This window comes from Patagioenas fasciata, chromosome 6 (genome assembly GCF_037038585.1).
Source record: "Patagioenas fasciata isolate bPatFas1 chromosome 6, bPatFas1.hap1, whole genome shotgun sequence".
Taxonomy (NCBI): domain Eukaryota; kingdom Metazoa; phylum Chordata; class Aves; order Columbiformes; family Columbidae; genus Patagioenas; species Patagioenas fasciata.
The window spans coordinates 29,779,971-29,802,432 of NC_092525.1; the positions used below are offsets into that span (position 1 = coordinate 29,779,971).

Consider the following 22,462-nt stretch of genomic DNA (forward strand, 5'->3'; position numbering starts at 1 on the left):
GGAAGAAATTTTTAAAAGGTCTAACACATCCAAATTTGCTATTTGTCACAAGAAGGTGGTGTTCTTGGCAGTTAGCTGTCAATATTATAATAGTATCTACAGTCCTACTGTGCTGGTTACGGAACATATTTACAGCACGTGTTCGTTGTGACAGTTGTTGAATCCACTTCCTTACAACCTTCTTTGTGGAACTTTGTACATGTCAAGCTGTCTTTTATAATCCAGAAACAGTGATTTTTTTTCAAATGGGTACTGGATTTGTGGGCTGTTTAGGGGTACGAGTAAGGAAATGACAGTGTGAAGACTCTGCCACTTCACTGTCTTATCACAAGCCTAGATGAAGTGCGAATGAGTTTCTGTAAATCAGGAAAATAAACCTGTTCCACTGTGTGTTTCCTACTTCCGGTCTGACAGCTGGGGATAATAGTCCTTTCCTAGCTCATGGGAAGGAGTGCCATTATTGATTATAGACAACTCCTTCACAGCCATTTAGATGAGTCTGAATTCAGAAGCTAGCCAAAATGATGGTTGGTCATTTGCTAAAATAAACATCAGGGGAAAACAAACAAACAACCTTTAAACAGGTTTTTTTGACTTATAGATATCTATGCAAAATAGCAATTGCAACTGGACATAGTGATAATGGAATATTGCCAAAACAGTGCTACCAAAATGCAGCCCAGCCCAACCCAGCAGAGAGCTGAAACAGCTGTATGATTCCTGTTGAAAGCCCTGGAAGTCCCAAGCAAGTGCTCACTGTGAAGTATGAGCTGCCTGTGTTTCAGAGGGTGTCTCTGTTCTATTTTATTTCTGTTGCAATAGGCTGCTCTGCTTTACTGGTCTCCATAACTTAATCTTTTTAATGAATTGTTTTGGAAGATGCAGACCCAGCAGCAAGCTAATATACTATAGTCATCATTAGCAAATGTGATTTGCCCTTGAATAGTCTCCTATACTAATCATTTTATGTATCACCATCCTTTTTCAGGAGTAGCGGCACTTGCTAAAAGCAACCTGTCCCTGTCAGTTTGCCAAGGGGTCCTGTCGTGTGGCTGAGTATCTCACATAAAATGTCTCTGTGCAGCTTGGCTGACTTCACAGTTCTTTGCATGCTGAGACTGTTTGAATAGAGCGGTCTAACTATCTTTACAGAGGGCTGTAGTTCAGATCTCATCTAGTCCCCTTTCTAAATCAGCAACCAGACTGATGGTACGCATTAGCAGATGACAGCACTTGGTTTGGTGATGAGAAGTGGCACTTTTCACCCTGGGAGGCTGGAGGCTGAGCCAGGGACTGCCATCAAATTTTTCCTCAGTCACAGCCTGTGCAGGAGACCCTGGCTGGTTTGATATGCAGCAGAAAATGCAGACAGTAAGTAGAGCTTCTGGTAAAGCCTTGTGTCCCTGCATTCAGGGTTTCCTTAGGGGTCAGCCTGTTGGCATGAAGATGAACTATCTGTCTGGGAGGAACAGGACTTCTGTGGCTTGGCAGAGCCACCGTCTCTGTTGTATTGCAGCAGCGTCACTGCCTCTGTTTAATCTTTGTGACAAGGATGTTGGCTGAAGCAGGCACAACTGCTATTTACAAATGCGTTGTTTGCGTGACAGGCTCAGCACACCAGGGTAGGTTTTCAAGGGGGCTCAGTCAGCTCCTGTGATGCTTACAGCCAGTTTTCTGAAGACCTAGGACAGTGAGCTCCAAACAAAGAGTTGTAGAAACTGCCTCTACCAGCAGTGGAAGAGCCGTTCTGTGGGCAGCAAACACCTATTTGTGCAAGGAGTAACCACAAGTTCTCTTGTTTTCAGAGGGGCTGTTTATTGGCTTTTGAAATCAAAAAAGTGACTTATCAATAACTGAGCTTCTCGTTGGTATTGAATTCCTTCTGCCCTGATAAGTGGTAGTTGTTGTTGGTAGATTATTGTATGGTGTATATACAACACAAGCCACAATATTGGGCAGAAGAGATAACACCTCTCTCTAGCTGTCTATACATATCAGCAAAGTGTGTATCTGACTGTAAAATCCACAAATCCAGATATTCCTCTTATGCACTTATATCTGTAAATAACCCCTCCTTCTTTCAGAGAATGGACCGCTAACTGCACACAGTCTGTACAGAGTCTTTTACAGGCAATGAGGCACCTTGTGATCTGGTCATACAAACACTTGGGCAGGCAATGGTGCTGGTGGTGAGCTTACAAACTAAGAAAATTAAAGGGCCCTTCATGAAAGGTTTGACTTTGAAACTGTGATGTTTTGTATGTGCTACCTTTTCTGATAATGTTAGAGGCCTTATCTATACTGGGCAAAGTGCACTGTTAGAAAACACATATTTAATATACTTTAAATGACAGACCATGATTCAATGCTTACTGTGACCAAAGATCATCTAGAGCTAGCTGGACTGACTTAGCCTTCCACTCCCTTTACTTTAGCTGTAAATAGATAACTTATTTTTTAACCGAGCTATCTGTACTTATTCTAGACAATAGCCTGTTTTGTGGTATTTATAGTGTTGTTTTTTCTAACAATGCCTTCTAGTTTGGGTTGGGTACTGAACGTTTAACTGTTGGAAAGGTTACAAAATTTAATGGGAAAGGTAAGGCATAGTGGGTCATGGTCCTGAACACACAAAATATGAGAGTAAACTGTTGTTTCTGATGAGCAGTCATAGGAAATTGGCAGAAAAACATGTCTGGTAGTGGGAGATTTTTCTAGGTTATAGTGCTGACAATGAGTGAGATAAGGAGAAAATTAATGCCAGGAAGGGTATTTAAGACCAGAAAAAAAAAAAAAAAACAAAAACAAGAACAAAAAAAAAGGTAGAAAAACATACAGGAAGCCCAGTCCTTGGTTTTGATTAGTCTGATTTGGTTTTACTTTTGGTACTGTTTCATGTCTAACTTATAGATGTGCCTCAGTACTTCTGGAAACATTCAAATAGATCATGCTTGAATTTCTGGAAGAGATCTCATTATAAATGTAACCTGAAGAACACATAAAACAGGAAAGAGATCGCTAGGATTGGAGACCATGATGAACTCTAGGAAAAAACTAACTAATACATGAGAAAGTAAGTTGCTGAAGAAGCAGTATTCATGATCTATAGTTTGGTCTTTTGTCTGGCCATCAGCAGGTACATAATAACAGAGCCTGAAAGCTCTTTGATCAGCAGTTTGGCTCCCACGCTGGGAATGAGGCAAGGCTTGCTCAGCTGATACCTCATTCTGACAAATATATTGAGCTACAGGATGGACATAGAGTAGGAGTCAGTGTGGCATTGGTAAGAACAGTAATAGGGTAAACCTCTACCAAGCACTGTACAAGTATAATAAGACCATGGAAAAGTTAACCAACAGCACATCGAGTATTTCTTGTTCTGCTGGAGTAAGGTGAGCACTTTCCAAAAAGGAAACACCGAAACTGGCTTTGCTCCAGGGATGAACCTGCTGGGGCTTGTAGATGTCAGCTGTCTGCTGTGGGTGGGTAGGTTCTATACATGTTTCATCAGAACCTGGCAGGGTCTGCACTGCCTGGGAAGAGGGCTGGGTTGTGTTCTGGCAGGTAAATATGGGATGACACAGTAGCTTAAGTGTGGAAACAACACAATTAAGCTTTCTCCAGATTGCATGGGACTCAGTGAGAGCAGAAAGGCACTGCTTGAGCTGGGATTTTAATGTAAGAGAGAGTTCTCCTTCTTCTGAAGTCCTGACATAGCAGTTCTTTCAGAGGGTACTGGTAGATTTCATTGCAAGTTTTTCTGCTGAATGAAATTTATGTTGCTAGGGAATTGTCCACAGGTGGTTGTATACCATGGCTCTGAGAGCCGTGTGAGTATAGAACACACTTCATAGTTACTGATTGTGATCCTTCCAGCCCGCAGCATAGGGAAATTAACATTAATAACTCAGTGTGGTTAGGACTTAATATATGGAACCTCATCCTCAGTTTATGGAGTTGGGTCCTCTGTGTTCACTTATTCAGATCTAGCATAAGTACCCCAAATCTATATATGTATAACTATGACAGAGTTACTTCAGGTTTCTGTCAACAATGCACAGAATCAGGTCTGGTAGCTGTGAGCAGCTCTGGGCACTGTCAACCAACATGAGGTTCCAAAGAGCTTTAGTCCCCCGAGTTACAGCACAAAGTTTGCTCCTGGGAGTGAGGTGGGGGGAAGTAGCTTCATTTGTAGAGTTCAAATTTGTTAAAGAGGCTTCTGGCTGTGCAATGTAATTTCTTTATAGCATCCACTGGGATATTGCAAGCTTGGGCAGAAGGAGGGGCCAGCTAAAGAGCTTAACAGCTCATCTGTGCTGAGGGAGCCAGCCAAAAGAACATTACTCTTGTAATGCTTAAAATTGACTGGAAAGCTAGAAGTAATTTTCAGTGGCACATAAGGTAGGTTTGGGCTCATCGATAGACTCCTGGGGTAGTTTTCTAAAACAGTGTTTCTCGTGGCTTTCTTCTAAAGATGCACATTCAATCTTTATCCCCCTAGCATCAAGTTTGTAAGAAAGATTGAGTATCATTGTCTGTTATTTTGATAGATGTTGTAGAGTTATGCTGCAAATAATAAATAACCTGGATCTCTCCTCTACCTGGAAACCCTTGAAGAGCTCTGTGTAGAGGGGAAATATCACCTCTTACTGCTGTTCAATTCTCACCTCAAAAGAGGTAATTTCTGTGAACCTCTTGGAAAGAATGTGTTTATTTTGAAACAAATTCTTGAACTTCAACCAAAAATCTCACTTAAGGGATAGACTGACCATGTTTATGCTAATTTTTGGATGGATCAAAGTGCATGTCCCAAAACAGCAGCCATGCATTATTAGTTTAAGCATCCCTAAAAGTTAATACTTATGTCATACAGACACATATAGTAAATAGACACAATTTCAATTTTATTTCATTATGTAAAAGAACATCTTGAAATATAAGGATTAGTTAGAAAAATTTCTCATTTCATTATAAGGTTTTTCTCTTATGGAAGTTGTTGACTCTTTTTGCACTCCACTGAGCAATCCCAGAGCATGGTGATCTCTATTATGCAGGGAACACACAAAGAGCACCTACAAGTGAAGTATTAGTAGTTCAAAACATATAATTACAAGCTCTGTCTGGGCAGATTCAAGGTCAAGCTTGTTGCCTCAAGGCAGAGAATCTTTACGGGAAATGACAGCGAAGGATTAAGGCTATAGAGGAATATGTTTGCCCCCTGTCCAAATATAAGACAAACTGCATTAATTTGCTTCAGTGCATTGAGTTACTCAGCTGCACAGTTAGGAGTATCTGCCAAGAAGTTTTTTTTTTGAGAAGATAAATCTTTGATTTCTAGCAGCAGCATAGGGACAAATGACAGTCAAGGCACATCATCATGGCTATTCTGCAACCAACTGGGAGCTCTGCACTCGCTGCATTAAGGGAAAAGGAAATGTTTCCTGAGTCTTTTAGCTTTTGTTTTTTGTTAGTCAGCCATTACCAAAACAAACAAGGCCAAATTAATTCATTGGCTATCTTTGAAGTCAGAGGAGTTATATTTGTACTAAGTCTCAAGCTTCTTAGTATAAAGGCTGTGCTGAATCTTGCAGGAGAATCCCTTTTTGAGAGCTTTTTGCTAATGGAATGCAGTGTTTAGTGTGGCTTTTCATTATTCATCATGAATCACCCTGCTGCCTGTTCAAAAGCTGCATTTGTGAAGAAGTGTGTTTGCCTTTTCGCAGTTTTCAGTGAAACCTTAAATTCTCATGAAAACAATTGTGCTTGGGCCACCAGTATGCTGTGGGTTAATGAGAAGATGGGTCAACTAGGATAAAGGTTGTATCAGTGGCAATGTTTTGTTTCCCTTACAACATTTAAAGGTCTCCTGATGCCTAAAAAGCGTCATAGGGTTCCTTTTGCTATTACAGTGCTGTCTCTTTACCTCATCCTCTCTGCTGTCTGTAAAAAGTCAGGATAGACATAGTATCTTTGCAGTCTTTGACCTGGGTTACAGACAGGGTCACCAGCAGGGAACCTTTCCTTTCTTCTCACTCTTAATGTAGGGACAGATTTTATCTACTTCTTAAGTTGGTACAAAAGGTAGTAGAAGTTGTTTGTACAAATGTTTGCATGGTCCCACCAGGATGAGCATAACCCATGTTCAGATTTCTTCCACTGACTGCTTCATATTCCTTATGATGGCTTTTTCCTTGAAGAAATAAATTAGTTTTTCTGCACCTGGTAATCCCCATAGTAGATTTTCCTCAATAGTCTGACTTTAGCGTTACATTATAATGATTTCAACAGAACTGATTCTCATCCCTTAGAACCTAGAGCAAGTCGCAAATACTTGGCATTTCAGTCTATGTAGTAGACAAATACTTAATTTCAAGTACTTGCTGTTGGAAGGCCATCACAGTGAATCTCTAACTGATGGACAAACCCAGACTTGGAGATGAACTTTTGTTGGTTTTCCCACTTTATTCTCTTTCACATAACAGCTGCTGTGCTTTCCAGCTGACTGTTTCCTCAGCTAGTGCTGCCAACATTAGCTGTTTCCAGACTAATGGAAACTTTCTTCTGAATGAAGCAAGTTGTACTGCCATCTATTTGAAGATGGAAAACATTTGTAATCTTTACATACAAAGAAAGAAGATCTTACTATAAATATAGAAACAAAGCACTGTTTATGCCCAAATCTCAAATACATGTTTTGAAATATCAGTGAACTGGAAAAGTATTTGGGAATGTGAGGGAACATGAGTGCTCTAAACATCTCATAATGAAATGCAAAACGTTATGCTTTTATTTTGCTTCTTGAGCTCTTTATTCCCATAGATGTCCTTTTTCAAAAGGAAATGCAGCCAAGAAGGTATTTAAGGAAGGGCACAAGTGTAGCCTGAATTGTTGGCTTGGCCTTATAATGTTCTAGATAGAGGAATGGGAGATGAATGGATTCACAACCAAATTCCACTGCACTCGTCAGCAGAAACTTTAGAACTGGCACAGGGGCCTCATGTCAACCTCCACGTGCAGCTGTTAACCTGCAAGGATCTCTGAGCCTGTTCTGTACGTGGGAGTGGTCAGGTATTGTGGTGCAACCACAATAACAGAGATGTCTGTAACCTACCTAAGAGAGACCTTGTATAACTTTTGTGACAGGCTTTCATGATCCTACAAATCTGGCCTTTTTTCTCTCTAGTGAACATTTTCAGGCGTCCCAAAAGAGCATGACTGCTGTCTTTGTTCTTCTTCTACAACCAGCAGACAGAGGCTTGCATGGTATTTTGTTCAGCATATGAAATGCTGCTTTTGTGGTGTTTTTCAAATTTATCTGTTGTATGAAATAACTTTATAGTTTAGGCAGTTTTGCACATTCAGAAATGCCTCAATTAGAAAATAGACGAAACTCCAGAAATGAAGCTACAAATAAATGGACATGTAAAAATATTCCAACTTTCTGTGACAAGCTTCAGACAGACCAGAACATTTACTGGCAGACCTGTCAAGTCCTTGCTGTTTCAATGATCTCCCAAAGTCTTTCTTATTTGTTGGTTGCCTGCAAATTGTTATGGTATGCTCATTTCAGGGATTTTATTGCGGGTCAAAGGTAAATACCGTGTTATAAAGTAGACCAGGAAAAAATTCCTCTTATCCCCTGATTTAGTTTGCCCAGAGGTCTATGTTGACTTTTTCATTCAATGCATGGCTTGTGCAGAGTAGAAAATGATAGATGGAATTGAGAATTAAACTATCAGCATGCCACCACTGAGTTTTAGTTCATTTATATCACAATAAATCCATAATCAAATATTTTTGAACCTGTTTGGATTGCTTGACACTCTTTAAATGTTAGACTAATATTATCACCATCTATTAAGCATGAGACCTTCCTATTCTGGGAATATTCCTTATCAGAGCAAGGTAATCTTCCTGTTGAAAAATCTCACAGTCAACAGATGGAGTAGGAATCTCCCTAGCTGATGGCTAATAGATAAGTGCTGCTCATTAGTGGTTTCCCTTTCGTACTTACTGCTTGCTATCTAGCCTTCGGGAAACCTGATTTTTCTAATCTCTTTAGCAATCAATATGGACAAAGGTACTTAGAGGTGTGCAGGAGTTAAATAGAACAGGAACTGTGTTGGCTCTAGCATAAGCCAAGGGAACCTTTCCAAAATGGTAGTAAGTGAAGGTTTAGTGCTATAGGTAGAAAAATCCCCTTATAACCACACCTTCATAGTGTTTGCTAGGAATCACGCTGTCTGCTGGCATGTATGGAAATATACAGTACTGGAGAACCTGGCACTGTATTTCCTTAGCAGACTGTGAATTCTCTGTGGAATTCCAAACCTTGAAGTGTCCTTAAACAAACAGAAGCAGCTCTCTTGAGTCTTAAGTCATGGGCATGTTCTGTTAGTACCAGCTTACTGTGATTCAAATGCCTCTGTAAAGTTAGGCTGTTTTGTTACAGAACATGCCACTTGGAAACAGCTGGATGGGTGTTGAGCTATGATTGCTACCACTGAGCCCTGCTATGTGGCACTGCTGGAAATTGTGCACGCCGATAGACTGTAGTCAAACAGGTTGTTATTGCTGTCACTCCGAGTCAATTCAAACTTTTCCTCGACATCAGCCTTCCTGCCCTCCACTGAACTCTTCTACCTTCAGACTCTCATGATGTGACCTATTATGCCTTTTCTTTGCTGCTTCCAAGTACTTAGATTAGTGGAATCATACAGGCTTCTGTTGCTCTGTGTGTAGATAAACTTTACTGTCAGTTGTATAGCCGGTTGCGGCTGATTTGTCCAAGTCCCAGCCTGAGGGCGATACAGACCCTGCCAAGCAATGGCAGTGCTGCTGTTTGCTGTCTCCATTTTGCTCTGTATAGCCATGTTCTGTGCACTTCTGACACAATCTCATCTGGTATTAAAAAAAAAAAAAATCACATGCAAATTGGAAGAGGAATGGCACTGGGGGACTGCTGAGAAACTTGAAAACCTTTATATTCATCTCGGTCCTGGATTTCTGAGAGGAATTTACCATGATACTTCAGCCAACAAGAGCACACAGACACTGGGACAAATTTATATGTCCTTTCTTCAGGAAAAACGCTATGGAAGTCAATGACTGATTGTTGGATTGAAGCTCCCAGAACTCTATTTCAGCCTTCTCTGTGCTTGAGGTTGAATTTATTTTAATTTTTAAAATGAGTGATATTTTTAAAACCGAAGTCAGTGAAAATCTTTGCCATGTATTAACCTGCATCTGCTTAATATCTCTCAGAGTAATTTAGCAGAGCATTAATTTGTTGAGATAGACATCCAGAGATTAAACCATTACTTGCCAATATTCTTTAGAAGTTTGTGAGAGTGTGTCATCCCACCAATTCCATGTATAAATTTCACTATAAATGTAATTTGATTTTAGAATCCCTCTGTCAGTGGAGATGGGCATCTCCAGAGGGCACTGTGACTATTCCTAAAACAGACCAGTTGCTTTCTGGAAGTGGCCGACTCCCTCTGCTGACTACAGAGCCTCTTTCTGCTGTGCTAGTTTTTCTGTTGACAAAACAATGTTGTTGATTCTTTACATACATATAAAACAGACTCAAAAAACCAACAATGCAGGTTACAACAAGTCTAATGTGTGGGCAAAGAAAAGTCCACAGACTTTGAAAATATGTGAAATCAACATTTTAACATGAAAAAGAGCATCTACTTGGCTTTTTCATGTTAATGTACGTTCTTTCCCCCCCCTAATACGAGCATTCAGGAGTGTTAACTCTACTGGACTGTAGACCACTGTTAAATCTAGGAAAACTGAAATGCCATTCTGGAAGGGAACCAAGCTGTATCTGTGTCTATTATCACTTTGCTGACGCTGCACAGCCCAGTGCCGATATTTCTGACAAACCCCACAGCAGGCAGGTAGGGAATAATCTGCCCTTTCCTTATGGGCCTTACCTGGTCTGTGACAACTAAAGATTGGCTTGCATTCAGAAACACAATTTTTTTTTTCTATTATACAAAGCTTGTATCCTAATATTACTGGAAAATTCTGGGAATAACTACTTAATCCTTGCTGATTGATAACAGAACTGAGATTCCACGTTCTTAGGTAGAAATAATAGCCTATGGTAATCTGTGGAAAAACTAATCAAATTTGTAACTAGGCATATTAACTGAAAAAAAAAAACAAACATATATTGTGTTACATATATTATTTAGATGAAATAATGAACACTAACAGCTATACTTAAATGAGTGAGAAAGAAAAACACATATGAGAAATCTGATAATTTTTACACCAGTTCCCAGTTCATTTGCTTATTTCTCTAAAACAGGCAAATATCTCTACCAAAACAAATCCAAGACTATTTATGTCCAGGGTTCTAATTTACCACAAGGCAGGCAAAAAAATGACTGTGGTAAATTTTCCTTCTCAGAGTTCAACCTGAAATGAATATTCTGAGCACCCCTCTTAAAGCAGAATGTGAGGGAAAGGCAAACAGCCAGGGGAGACTTCTTCATGCAAAAGGAAAGCCTCTTTCATTTAAAAGAAGCTCCATCTGTGCAGGCAAATTCTATAGGCATGGTGGGGGATAGGGAGAGGAGAGGCAAAACACAAGGAAGTAAACTGGAAGAAGAGAAATTGAAATAAAAGGGCAATCTGAGTACATAATGTAGAGATGCAAGATAGAGAAGATTGAAATTATCTGTTTTCAGCAATTTAAATAGAAGGTTAAGGTGCCAGAGAGTTTGAAAGGTGAAATAACCAATTTTGAGAGTGAGAAGAGCTGAGCAGGAGTTATAATTTATGGAGGTTAGGGACTGAGAAGTTAGGTCAAAATGAGCTTCATGAGAATGTGACTTCTGATAATGGCATTGTCATGTAAGATAGCAAAAAACTCAGTGTGGGGGATGTTTAAGGCAATCTGCTGCTGGATATAGCTCTAATGTCCAAAGATGATGAACAGAGCAAGGCAAGAGTTGTCTTTGATTATAGTAATACTTGTTTCCTAGTGATGGCTCTCCTCACAATGCTTTTTGCTGCCTTTCCTGGTCATACAGAATGTTTAAACTATAAGTGGCTAGTTAGAATTTTGTATTAAAATAAATTGTTCTAGTTCTGACAGTGAAAAATTGTGGTTTAAATTAAAGCCAAACCACACAATCTGTATGTCTATGTAAACTGTTATTATTGCTGCACATGGCTGGTTTGCTGATGGCCAAATCAGCACAGTCACCACAGCATTTCTTCTGTATTCAAAATGACTGTCTAACAGTATTTAATGTCACAGAAGCAGGTTTAGAACACTTGTGTAGTTCCAATTTTGAAATAGATACTTAACTATTGTGAACTGGTACAAATGCAGTGAAGGTACACTGGATTGATCCAAATATTTCTCTGTCTTGTCCTCCCTCATCTGAAAGCGCAAGAACTCATAATCCAGATCCACACCACAACTCTAGATGTATAAACTAGAATTTTTTTTTTTAGTAAGTAAGAAAAACAGAATGGAGAGCAGGATTGAAATACTACGGGAAGACAGATTTTGATAACCACATTTCTTAAGAGTAGTACGCAGCGTAGACAAATATTAAGAAATTGGAGTCTTACCTTTTTTGTCTTTGATGTTGAGAAACTGATGTATCAGACTGCATTTTGGTGTCACATTTATCAGTACCACTTTTCAAATGATGGCAAGGTAGAGGACTGTAAGGAGTGCAGTCTGAGATGATAAATCCTTTTGATGCTGTGTTAATGAGCTTCATTCACGGACGTATCCATTGAGGTGAAGCTTGGCCTTCTGTGGGGTTAAGAAAAGCAGATTGAAAAAGATATTTTAGAAATGTCTATGGTGGGAGTAAGAAATACTTGCTGACAACTTTTCCTCTGATAAATCAGTTGTCATCTAAAGGACCTACTTGCGTTGTTTGCCGGTTATAATCTGGTAAATATTTAACTTGCTACATAAAAGACTTGGAGCTGTGTGATTTATAAGTGGGTGTAACCCTCACTTTGGCATTTATTGTGCCCGTTTGTTCTAGACATAGCCTAACTAAATTAGCAACTGAGGTAAAGACTGCAGTGATTTACTGTAATTTCTGGACAGATAAAAATGCTAGGCAGGTGCTAAAGGTTGCTTTTAACAAAAATTGTAAACTATCATATCGCAAACTATTTTGAATGGAATAAGTGTGTTGGCAGTCCAGGACAAAACACAGCAAATGCGTTCTAGAATTGAACTTCCATGATCAGGAATGTTAAATTTTCTTAGAGACACAGTGGGAGGACTATATTGGATATGGAATCAATACATGTTTTGTTTCATGCAAAAAGCATATAGAAAGCAATAATTTCATAGCATCTATTTGATTTTCTGTGCCAAGTTTCATGACACCTTGATTTATCAGTCTAGTGGTGTATAAAGAATGGCAGGAAACGTGGCTCTGTATTTGACAGGATCCCATACCTGCTCCCTGAGCCATCTCAGACTGCACAGGCTTCAGCACACATCTCCGTTACAGAGAAAATCTGAATCAAATCTGCGAAGGATTTTAGGCAAAAGAGTATGTAGTCTCAAATATTTGAGTTCTATATTAGACAAACTGAAAAATCTGGAAAAGGTGCTTCTCTAAACAGATACATCAGGAACAGAGTTAAGGAAGTGGGGTGGTTGGGAACAGGTCAGAAATGTGAGGGGCTAGTGCCACTTACAGTGGAAATTTTAAGTCTTGGGGAATCTGGCTTGTCAATCTACGAACTGTCATAGAATAACACAGTCTTTTTAGTTTTTCATTTTGTTGATACGAGATCTTTCTGAGATGTGGAGATGTTCAAAGGCCAGCTGGGATATTGTTCTGTGCTCTGTCATGTGAGTAAAGGTAGGCTGGCACAGGTGCTGGTTAGCACAGAAATATCAACCGTGTGGCAATCCAGGTCTAAGTCTACAATACTTGTTCTGGCTGAGACAAGCTTTGTTCTGCAGGGAGGGTACCCCATTTCGCAGGGGTGACCAGGATTACCATCTGTAAATAAGCCCTGTGCTAGTGGGGTGATCTGCTGACTTAGACTCAGTAGTCCCAGAATTCTGACCTCCTACCAGCAGAGCCGAACGCTGGGTCAGGGTACAACCTCCTGGCCTTTCTTCTTGAGTTGTTGTCCCATCTTTTGGGTAGGTAAACATTAAAAAAAAAAATAAATAAATTAGAAAATATAATTTTGTAGGTTTCCTTTCTACACTTGGCTGGGTAAAACTTCTAAAACTCCTTTGTTTCTTGTGCATATCTTGCCCTTGTTTTTTGTCTTCAGGAAAATAAATATTTTAAATAGTAGTGAGGCAGTAATTTTAAAGGAGATTTAAAAAATAACCTTTCACAACACTGACTTGAATATAGACACCTTAATTCAAGTTTTACATTTTTAGATTGCATAGGAACCTGAATGTTCTGATTTCTAAAATGTTTCCTTTAAAAAGAATTGTGCACCTGTGAATCTTTCCATGACATCTGTAGTGCATGTGACTGGAGTGTGGTCCAGGTCTTGATAAAACGCCTTCAAAGAGTTATATTTCAGGTGTCACGCTGACAACGAGTGAACTGATGTCCCCCTCTCCCTGGTCCCTCTGTCACTGTGGGGTGGGGGTGGGCAGGGCTCTGCTGGGTGTGCTGGGGCGGGGACACCCAGCAGGGCCCTGGGATACCTGTGGGACACAGCGCGCCAGGGCCAGGAGCACTGCTCCTGTCAGATAAGAAAGGAAAACAACCCCAAATCCCATTTTCTTGACAGCAGGAGAGCAGTGAATCTCAAGCTTGATTATTGTTTAATGCCTCAGGACACAATTATTTTTAGATCCATGTAAGAGCCCTAATTCATAAAAAAAAAAAAAAAAAAAAAATTGTGCTTCTTGGTCAGAAACAGTATAATTTATTTTTAAATATTTATCTTTAATATTGTTTTTATGATCTCTAAAAACATGCATGTGGGATTATTTTTTTTGCTGTAGGCCTGTCAGCCTTTAAAAAGGGGATCAGAAGTTTAATTATGGTGTTATAATTATGTGCATCCCCTATATTTATATTTAATAAAGACCTACTGTGTGCTGTGTTCAAGCATTACTCACGAAGGTTTAATTCTGGTCTACTGTGAATGTTTTGGGCAAATTTGAGTAAACCAATACCTGAATAGTAACACTAAAAGTGGGGTGCGAATGTTGTACCTTAAGGACCACAGACCCTGTTTGCTTTACTTTATACTGAAACTTTTGTCTTCATGTAGTAGTGTCTGTAGCTTGAAACTATCTTAATATTATTTGTTGTACTACAGGAATTTTCCTTGTCTGAAGAGAATTTTGTTTCTGGAGCTGCTACAGAGTATTATAGATGTGATGATACTTTCTCAATTACTTTCAAGTCTTGCTGCTACTGTATTTTAACCTAAAACAGGTTTAAAGCAAAAGAACACCTCTCCTCCTCTGTAAAATATAATTTTTTTGCTGTTACTCAGTTTAACCCGAGCAGAGAAGCAGTAACATGGTGAGCTGGCACCTGTACAGCTCAGGACAACTGATGGATTTATGCTTCATTAGTATTTTGTTCAACTGGTCAGATATGAAGGACAGTAGCAAAGTGTGTGAAGTCTCTACTTTTCTACACAGTTCTGGTGAAGCACCACCTAAGTCAGTCAAGAGCTCTACATAGTTAAACTTCCTTAAAATTGGAGTATTTTATGGAGATGTTGAAATGGAAATGTATAGCTTGACTTAATGGCTCTATAGATTTGCAAATGTCACCCATGATCACCAAGGGGATTGGACTAGACGATCTTTCAGGGTCCCTTCCAATCCCTAACATTCTGTGATTCTGTGTGAACTGATCCACTGCAATGGATAAAAATGGAAGGGGTTTTGGCACTGGATTGCCTTTGGAATTAGTATTCTTGAAACTAATTTAAAGTATACACTTAATATTTTGTTCAATTTTGTTTTCTATGAAGGTGACACCTCCAGCCCTCCCCTGCCCACTGTGCCACTTTCTGTGCAGCGTTTTCCTGTGCAAAGTACCACCAAACTTCCAACTAAAACACTGAAGTGCTGATCTGATTGAATTTGATTCCTGACATTCAAAATTTGGGATTAGTTGCCCACTTCTTGTGTGTGTTGTAAACATTTCCAAACAAATATAAACAATTGTTAATATCTTCTATCTTCTCACAGAGTTCCTAAAAGAGGTGCTTTGAAGTTTTGTTTCTATGTTTAATTTTTCTGATAAAAAATAATGTTATTTCTATTTAGGCATGTCAAAATTACTTTGGTTAGTTTTGTGTGAGAAAGCGTACATACAGAAAAGCTGAGTGTTAAAGGTCTTAAGCCTGTAAAAAAATACTGACTTTGTGTGTGTGTGTGTCCCTTGAATGTCACAAGAGAAAGATCCAAGACACTGGAGAAGACAGTCCTCTAGGTGTTCAGTTCTGTGGCTCATGCTGTGGAGCTGCTCTCATTCACTTAAAATGTAAAAGCAAATTTTTTCCTCTTAGAAGGAGGAAAATTACTTTAAATTGCCTCATTCCATTATCTCTAATTTTAAAAAATTGCCTGACCATCTGTTTGTCTTTCACATAGCGTCACCTTCACTTTGGAAGATTCATCCTGATTCCGCTTTTCAGGGATGCATCTCTCGGCGTAGCACAAAATGTCTTTTATTCCTCTGTACATCCTGCTGTTAGGGTCTCATACAGAAGAATTTATAATGTGTCTAGATTAGTGATTTAGATCAGATCAAAAATCTGCTTCTGAAGCCAATCTGCTTGTCCTTGCTAAATGTGCTTTGATTCACATCATGGAGTAGTCTTGAGGTGCTTTATTGGACGTCTTTAAGATAAAACAGGAGAAGACAATGTGTTCCAAGAGCACGTTTGATCACCAGCTGTGTTCAACTCCTAATGAGACCTGATTTGTCCTTGCCTGAGGTAATCCCCCACAAAATGTGCATGGTGAGGATGTCAGGTTGTTAGCACCAACCACTTCATGCCACAGCTCTGTTTCTAGTGGAGCCTGGTCCTTGCAGGTCCTTACATGGCCTCTGTCTTTTTAGTATGATTCCTTTTAGCAGAGGAGGTGTCTGCCTCTTTGACCTTGGAAGTACTTGTGGAAATGTCTGTTAACAGCTCTGTTTCTGTGAGAGCACACATCTAATTGCACTTTCTCTATTTTAGAAGTGAAGGAGGAAGGAAATAACTTCTTTGCCAGAGCCCAGTCTGAGGTTTTACTGAATACATGGCAGAGTGCTCAGTGCCGGGGTTCTGCTTTGGCTAAACTAGAGAAGTTGGAATCAACTGTGTTTGTGTTCAAATATCTCTCAGAATATTCCCCGAGTACTTTATGGAGCTTAACAGGCTCATCCCTTCTACAAAAGTAGGGGAGTGGAGAGAAACACAAAGGGAGGTTTGCCAGCTAGCAAGAAGGATGTGACAAAACAGAGCATTCTCTGCTTATGCTATATAAATAACCATTTCTGCGGTCTTCTGGGATGCGTTTTCATTTCCATTTTCTTTCTTACCTTCCCAAAAACCACCTCCCTAGAAGAAATGATAGAGGCTGACCCTCCAATGTCATGTTTCTTCATGCAGTATCTTTTTTGAGAAAGCTTGGCTCTAGTGAGACTAAAAGAAAGAGAAATTTCAGTAGTGATGAACTAATGCAAGTCATAATGGCATACTCCTAGACTGGCTGGGATTTAATGGCATGACAGTGTAGCAAATTTCTGGATTTCTATGAGATAAGCAAAATACTTGTCCTGTACATGATGCTATTAATAGGCTGAACTTGATTAAATCAGAACAGAAGCAGTTTATAGAGTAAGTCAGGTATACTGTGGAAACACTAAATTCAATCTTAGTGACACAGCAAAGATTTTTAGGTATAAGTCACAGCTACAGGAAACTAAAAAAAAAAAAATAAAAAAAAAAAATGGAAAGCTGCACATATTAGCAGATTGGATTATTGATGCTTCCTCAAGGTTGTATTGTGTTTTGCTTTTTCCCATTTCTTTTTCCTGCTCTGTAAAAGCTCAGAGTTCTCTATAGTTTGCAATGAACTCTGAAACAGAAAGTGCATAAATGTCAAATAGGAGTGAATAGTTTGGCATCAAATATTCTCAGTAAGATGAGAATATTAAGTCCCTATAGGACAGTTCAGAGCAGTTTAGAGGTGATCTTGGTTTTCTATTTTTAACCATGATTTGGCACTTACAATTCTGTACTATTGTTGAAGCTAGCATTCATTGATATACCTGAGGTTCATGTGTTTCTAGCACCTAAGAAAAGAAAGTGATCTTCCTAGAGATTTGGGGCAATTATTTTGTGAAATTTAGGTAATCTGTGGTAAAAGCATCCTTCAGTTAGTTCAGTCCAAGCAAATGGCTTAAGCTGAATCTACAAAATACTTGAGGTACTTTTCAGTTATGAAACATGCTAGTCATGTTTGTTTCTCACTGGAACTTGGAGGCAGGAAATAAACTTCAAAGAGATGTTAGTGTAGCAGTGTGTTATTAACTCCTCTTTGCAGTTGGATGAAGCCTTAAAGAACTTGGGATAAAACTGAGCTGTCTTAATGAAACAGCATTTTAAAAAGAATGTATTATGTACTAAGTTAATAGCTGCTTCAAAAATTTGCTTCATTAACTGGAAAGTATTAAAAGCTCAAAACCACTGTGAAGGATGTGTTAATCAAAAATATTAATGAAATGTGTTGACCTCCAGATATATGTTCCCATGCACAAAAATAAGAGCTCTGTAATTGAGACCCATTAAGTATTGCGGCTATATTGGCTGAGCTAGCAGCCTCAGGTGCTGGCGGGCATTCAGTATTGCCAATTTTTTGCTCTGCTGGCTATATAAAGCAGGGGGATGGCAGGGGGGAAGAGAGCCTTAACAGCAATCCAGTCTGTACTAATAGGAAGGTGCTTAATATGCAAATGAAAAGCTCTCCTAACTCCTCTTCCAATATAGATAGTAAGAGCATTCAGTCTGTCCTTGCTTTCCTCCTGTTAAAAGAAATGTATTATTTGAGACTGAGCTGTGGAGATTTCTGTGCTGCTCAGTGGTTGTGCTACCATACAAAGATCATAGATCTCATTCCCATGTAAGGACACTTCTTTCTTTCTGTAGTAGAAATTCATTAATTTTAATACACACTGACGAAGCTGCTGAGTGGGCTTTGAGGTCTCCTTCGTAGCAGCATGTTGTGTTGCTTCTGCACCACTGAGTTCATTATTCTTTTATTAAGAAGGCAAGGAGGAATACAGGGTGTACAGTCCTAATGCTATCATGCTCAGACATCACAGGGCATCAGTGCTCTCCAGAAACATAGAAAACTTGCTTGAAAAGTGAAATGAAGCATTTTTTGTTTTGTTTATTCCATAGATAAGGAAACATGTGGCACATACTTCTACATGATTTGCTGCTTCTCTTTTCCTCCTTACTCTAAAGTTACAGAGGTCAAGCCTAGAAAAACTGGCTGTGTAAGAAATAAGTACTAGTGATGCTATATAGGGCAAATAAAGTACTTGTCTGCATCTCCTCTGCTAACAACTGTATGTAAGATGTTTCTTCAAGCCTCCAATGTTAACTGTGCTGATGTATTTTTCCAGGCATACACATTTTCTTTCTCTGTTGCTTCTTTAGGATTGAGACTTCTGTCAAGCCTGGAGAGCCCAGTTCCATTTCTGCCAGTTCCTAAATGGATCTGAGAGTCTCAGCCCAGTTCTGCCAGGATGCATGAGGGAGGCATTCATCTAGTATTTGGGTCAGTGAAGCTTTTTAGGGGAGGCACGCAGCAGTACTCAAGACCTTAGTGTATTGATTCAGGTCCAATTGAGATTTTAATTCAAAATGGAGGTTTGTTTCAGCTGCCACATCCTCCAGCCTCTTTGTCCCACCTCTTTTCTATCAATACATGTATAAAAAGCAAATAAGGAATCTGTAAATTTCAGCACACTGTCATTCAAAGTTAGTGCTCAGGCAGAATAGGTGATCATTTCTGCATATCCAATATTAGCCATATTTTTACTTTGTTCATTAAAGAAGACTCTATTTAATTTCAATTTTGGTTCTGCAGAATTTCCCAGGGCTCAGCTGTGGCGATTAAATCCAAGCAGTTGTTCTTAAAGTTTCTAATACCATGTCTCTCATTTTCTCTTTTTACATTTGTATCTCCTTGTTGTCCCTGTGTAAATAAGCGCTTTTTTTTTCTAGTTTTCCACAAGACTTTTTACTTCTAATTTGCAGGTTCAAAAGTCTCATTTGAGTGCCATAATTCCCATACTCTGAAAAACATGCACTGCATGCTCCAGCAGAGGCTTATCCAATCTACCTCTCCTGGGCAATTTGTTTAGGAAAAAGAACAAAGGCAGGTATATTGGAATGTCTCCCAGTAACCCCATGCTTTGTCTCCCTGTAGGTGACTGGTTAGTGTCCGGTCAAGGAGTGCACACATTAGTTGCCGTGCTGGATGACAGCAGGTATCTGCTGTGTTTGCTTGTTTGCAGTTCATATAGAACACAAATGTTCCATGCAGTGTCTGTTCTGCACTGGGACCTGGGGTGTGACTGCAGAGCAGAGAGGCAGGCAACCTTGCATTCTTGTCCTTGTTACCTGCACAACTGGTTGGGTGAATCCTTTGGTGGGAAGACAAAGCAACTGAGCATGTTTTGCTAAGTAGATTTCAGTCCGGCATGAGGGGACACTAGAGGGCTCTTGTGAAGAACAGAGAGTAGACAAAAAGCCAAGTACTGGAAAGGCTGAAAGAGATAAGGCTCTCTTGAGCACCCAGAGTAATGTGCTGCAATCTAAAGATGAAGCAGAATTTATCGTGTGTGTTTTTCTACCCCATGTCTGCATTACTGTCAGTGCTTTCATGGTTCCCTGAGAGTTTTATCATCCATCAGTAATTGAAATTTTAGCCAGATTGATGTTTCTGAACCTTTACACAGTACTCTGGTTACCAGTCAAACGGGAAGGAGGGGAAGGTTGTGACCTCTTTGAAGCAGTGTGGCCTTGCATCAGTGTAAGGTGATTGGAAAGAATCTCCTACCTTTTATCATTGACCTGTCAAGCAGAAAATAATATTTGCCTCAGAGTAGGTAAACAACATGTTTATATTTAAGTTAATCATTGGAAGAGCTGGTAACATTCATTTACTCTAGGAGGAATGGTGTTTTGCATGACCAGATATCTGCATTCCTTAAGTTAGGAGGACATAGTCAGGACCCTGCTGGCTGGCATGCTAAAAGTAACTGACTTGCTATCAAGAAATTTGTGGTAGGTGCTTGAGGAGAGTTGGAATCAGAATAGTAGGTCAGAGTGTGAGAAGACATGTAAATCAAAATCCTTTCTCTATCTAAGTGCTCAGGCAAACGGAGCTGGATGCCTGGCCGTGAGGATGGATAAATATTCTGGGAGTGTGGTAGCTGGAGAGAGGCTTGTTGCTTGGACAAAGTCAAATCCTTACTGTGAAATATATCTTCATGAAAAGCACTGAGGCTTCTTACTCAAAGAAAAATCTCAGGCCCAGAGATAAAACCTGACATTTTCTAAATCTCAGTTATGAAAAGAGACAGATGATAGCAGCACAGAATGCAATAGAAGACAGAAAATTCCTGGGTTAAATATCAGGAGACCTGCCCTTGAGAATTGAATCAGAGTTCAATATTTCCATGTCATCCTCCACTTCAGCAGTGACTTTTGAAATAAAGAATTATGGTTCTGGGAATAGAAAAGAAAACAATTATTTTGCTCTGTGTACATGTGTTGATCTTTCATAAGCTATGCAATAAATCAACTAAGAAATATTTTCTGTGTGGCATCAGAGATAAACAATTCTGCTTCATTCTTTCAGAACCAGAAATATTGTATTTTTTCCTCAGCTGTTTAAATTCTTCTACCACGTCCTACCCTCTACAAATAATACCTTCCTAATTCTTGTCATCAAAACCTTCTCTGTGACTACTGCAGCCTCCAAGACAGAATTCAAGTTATACCTTTGAATATAAGGGGAAATGCAAGCCATGTGCATGTTAGTTTTTCAAGATAAAAGCTTAACAACTGATGTCTGCATCAAAGAAGATTGACTTGGGCACCTGAGAAACTAGTGTCTTCTTTGTTGTGTGATAGAAAAGTGCTGTCTCTGTGGCAATCTACCAGTCTCTGTCTTTCTGTGAGCCTGTTTACTGGCATTGGCAAAGGACAAGATAATCACTGCGCTGGGGCCATTTTCTCTAGATCTGCTGGTTTGTATTGGTCACAAAACCAGGGAGTTGGGTTTTAACACAACCCTTCAAAATTGCTGCTGCAGAGTATCTGTGCAGTTCTGGGGGAAGCAAACGTGTGGCTGAGCGCTTTCAGGACATGTACCGTTACAAGGTAGGAAGGGGAGACAGTGAATCAACAGAAGGTGACAGCATCCTTGCAACTGCTGTGCATGTGCCTCACCTCTATGTTGGTACCATTTGGAAACAGGATTGCATATTTATGTGATGATAATTCTCAACTTTGGGAGAGGTTCTACAAGCCAAGCTACTCCAATGGTGTTATTTTAATGTTTACTGACAATGCTCCCCTTACAAACTTGTAGGAATAATTTCCTGGATAAGCAAAATATAAATGGCTGTAATGCACTTGAGCATTGAATGCTCTTCTGCCAACAGAGGCTACTGAATTAATGCTTGTTATGTCTGCAAAACCCTCAATCACCTGGAGGCTTAATTTGAAATTTCAAGGACAGGGGTACTTCACACTATTGAACACTTAAAGAAAGAAGAGGTGCTGCTAGGAGGAGCAGGGACTGTACCAGCCTTCGAGTTTCTGTGTGGGATGAGAGTGCAATACACTTCAACTATTTTCCGGAATGACAGACTCTCATTGCTGCTGTGACATGCTCTGGCTCTACAGATCTTAGTTATTGTATAACTTGGTCCTAGTTAGTTTGTAGAGCAGAACCAACTCCTTTGCCTGCAATTCCTGACACCTATAAACAGTGGAAATTGAGGACAATAGTGTTTATCCTTGTATTTGCATAAGCACATTCCCTGTGACTGTGCTCACCACGAGTTTCTACCCCAGCACTTGTAAAAGATGAGATTCTGGGTTATTCTGGTTCTGTTAGTTGTGATAGTCAGTAAGGGCATTTGCACTAGAAAAAAGGGAATATTTCCTTGTGCAGCCTACCCAGTGCAGCTCAGTGTTATGGCAAGAGAGCAGACTTCAGAAGTAAGTTGGTTTTCCTTTCCATTCCTGAGAGATCCTACAAATAATAGATGTCTGATGGGTTCCTCTGGCTGGTAAAAAGCAAACTCAAACCACTCAGTAGCACCAGTAGGTGATATCTGGAATTCTTGTTTATGGAGAAGCAAAGCCCTTATGTAGCATATGTGCAATAAAACAGGAAGAGAAAATACCTTAATGGAGGTTGGAGGGGAGAGGG

At 39.6% G+C, this 22,462-nt stretch overlaps 1 protein-coding gene across 1 annotated transcript in view; it reads right to left on the reverse strand.

Moving 5' to 3' along the window:
• Positions 1-11,880, reverse strand: part of PALMD (palmdelphin) — a 48,408-nt gene extending 36,528 nt beyond the window's left edge. Inside the window, exon 1 of the mRNA XM_065842242.2 lies at positions 11,602-11,880. Within this exon, the coding sequence (XP_065698314.2) occupies positions 11,602-11,756 (155 nt within the window). The 5' untranslated portion in view covers positions 11,757-11,880. The remainder of the gene's footprint in view (positions 1-11,601) is intronic.
• Between the last annotated feature and the right edge of the window lie 10,582 nt (positions 11,881-22,462).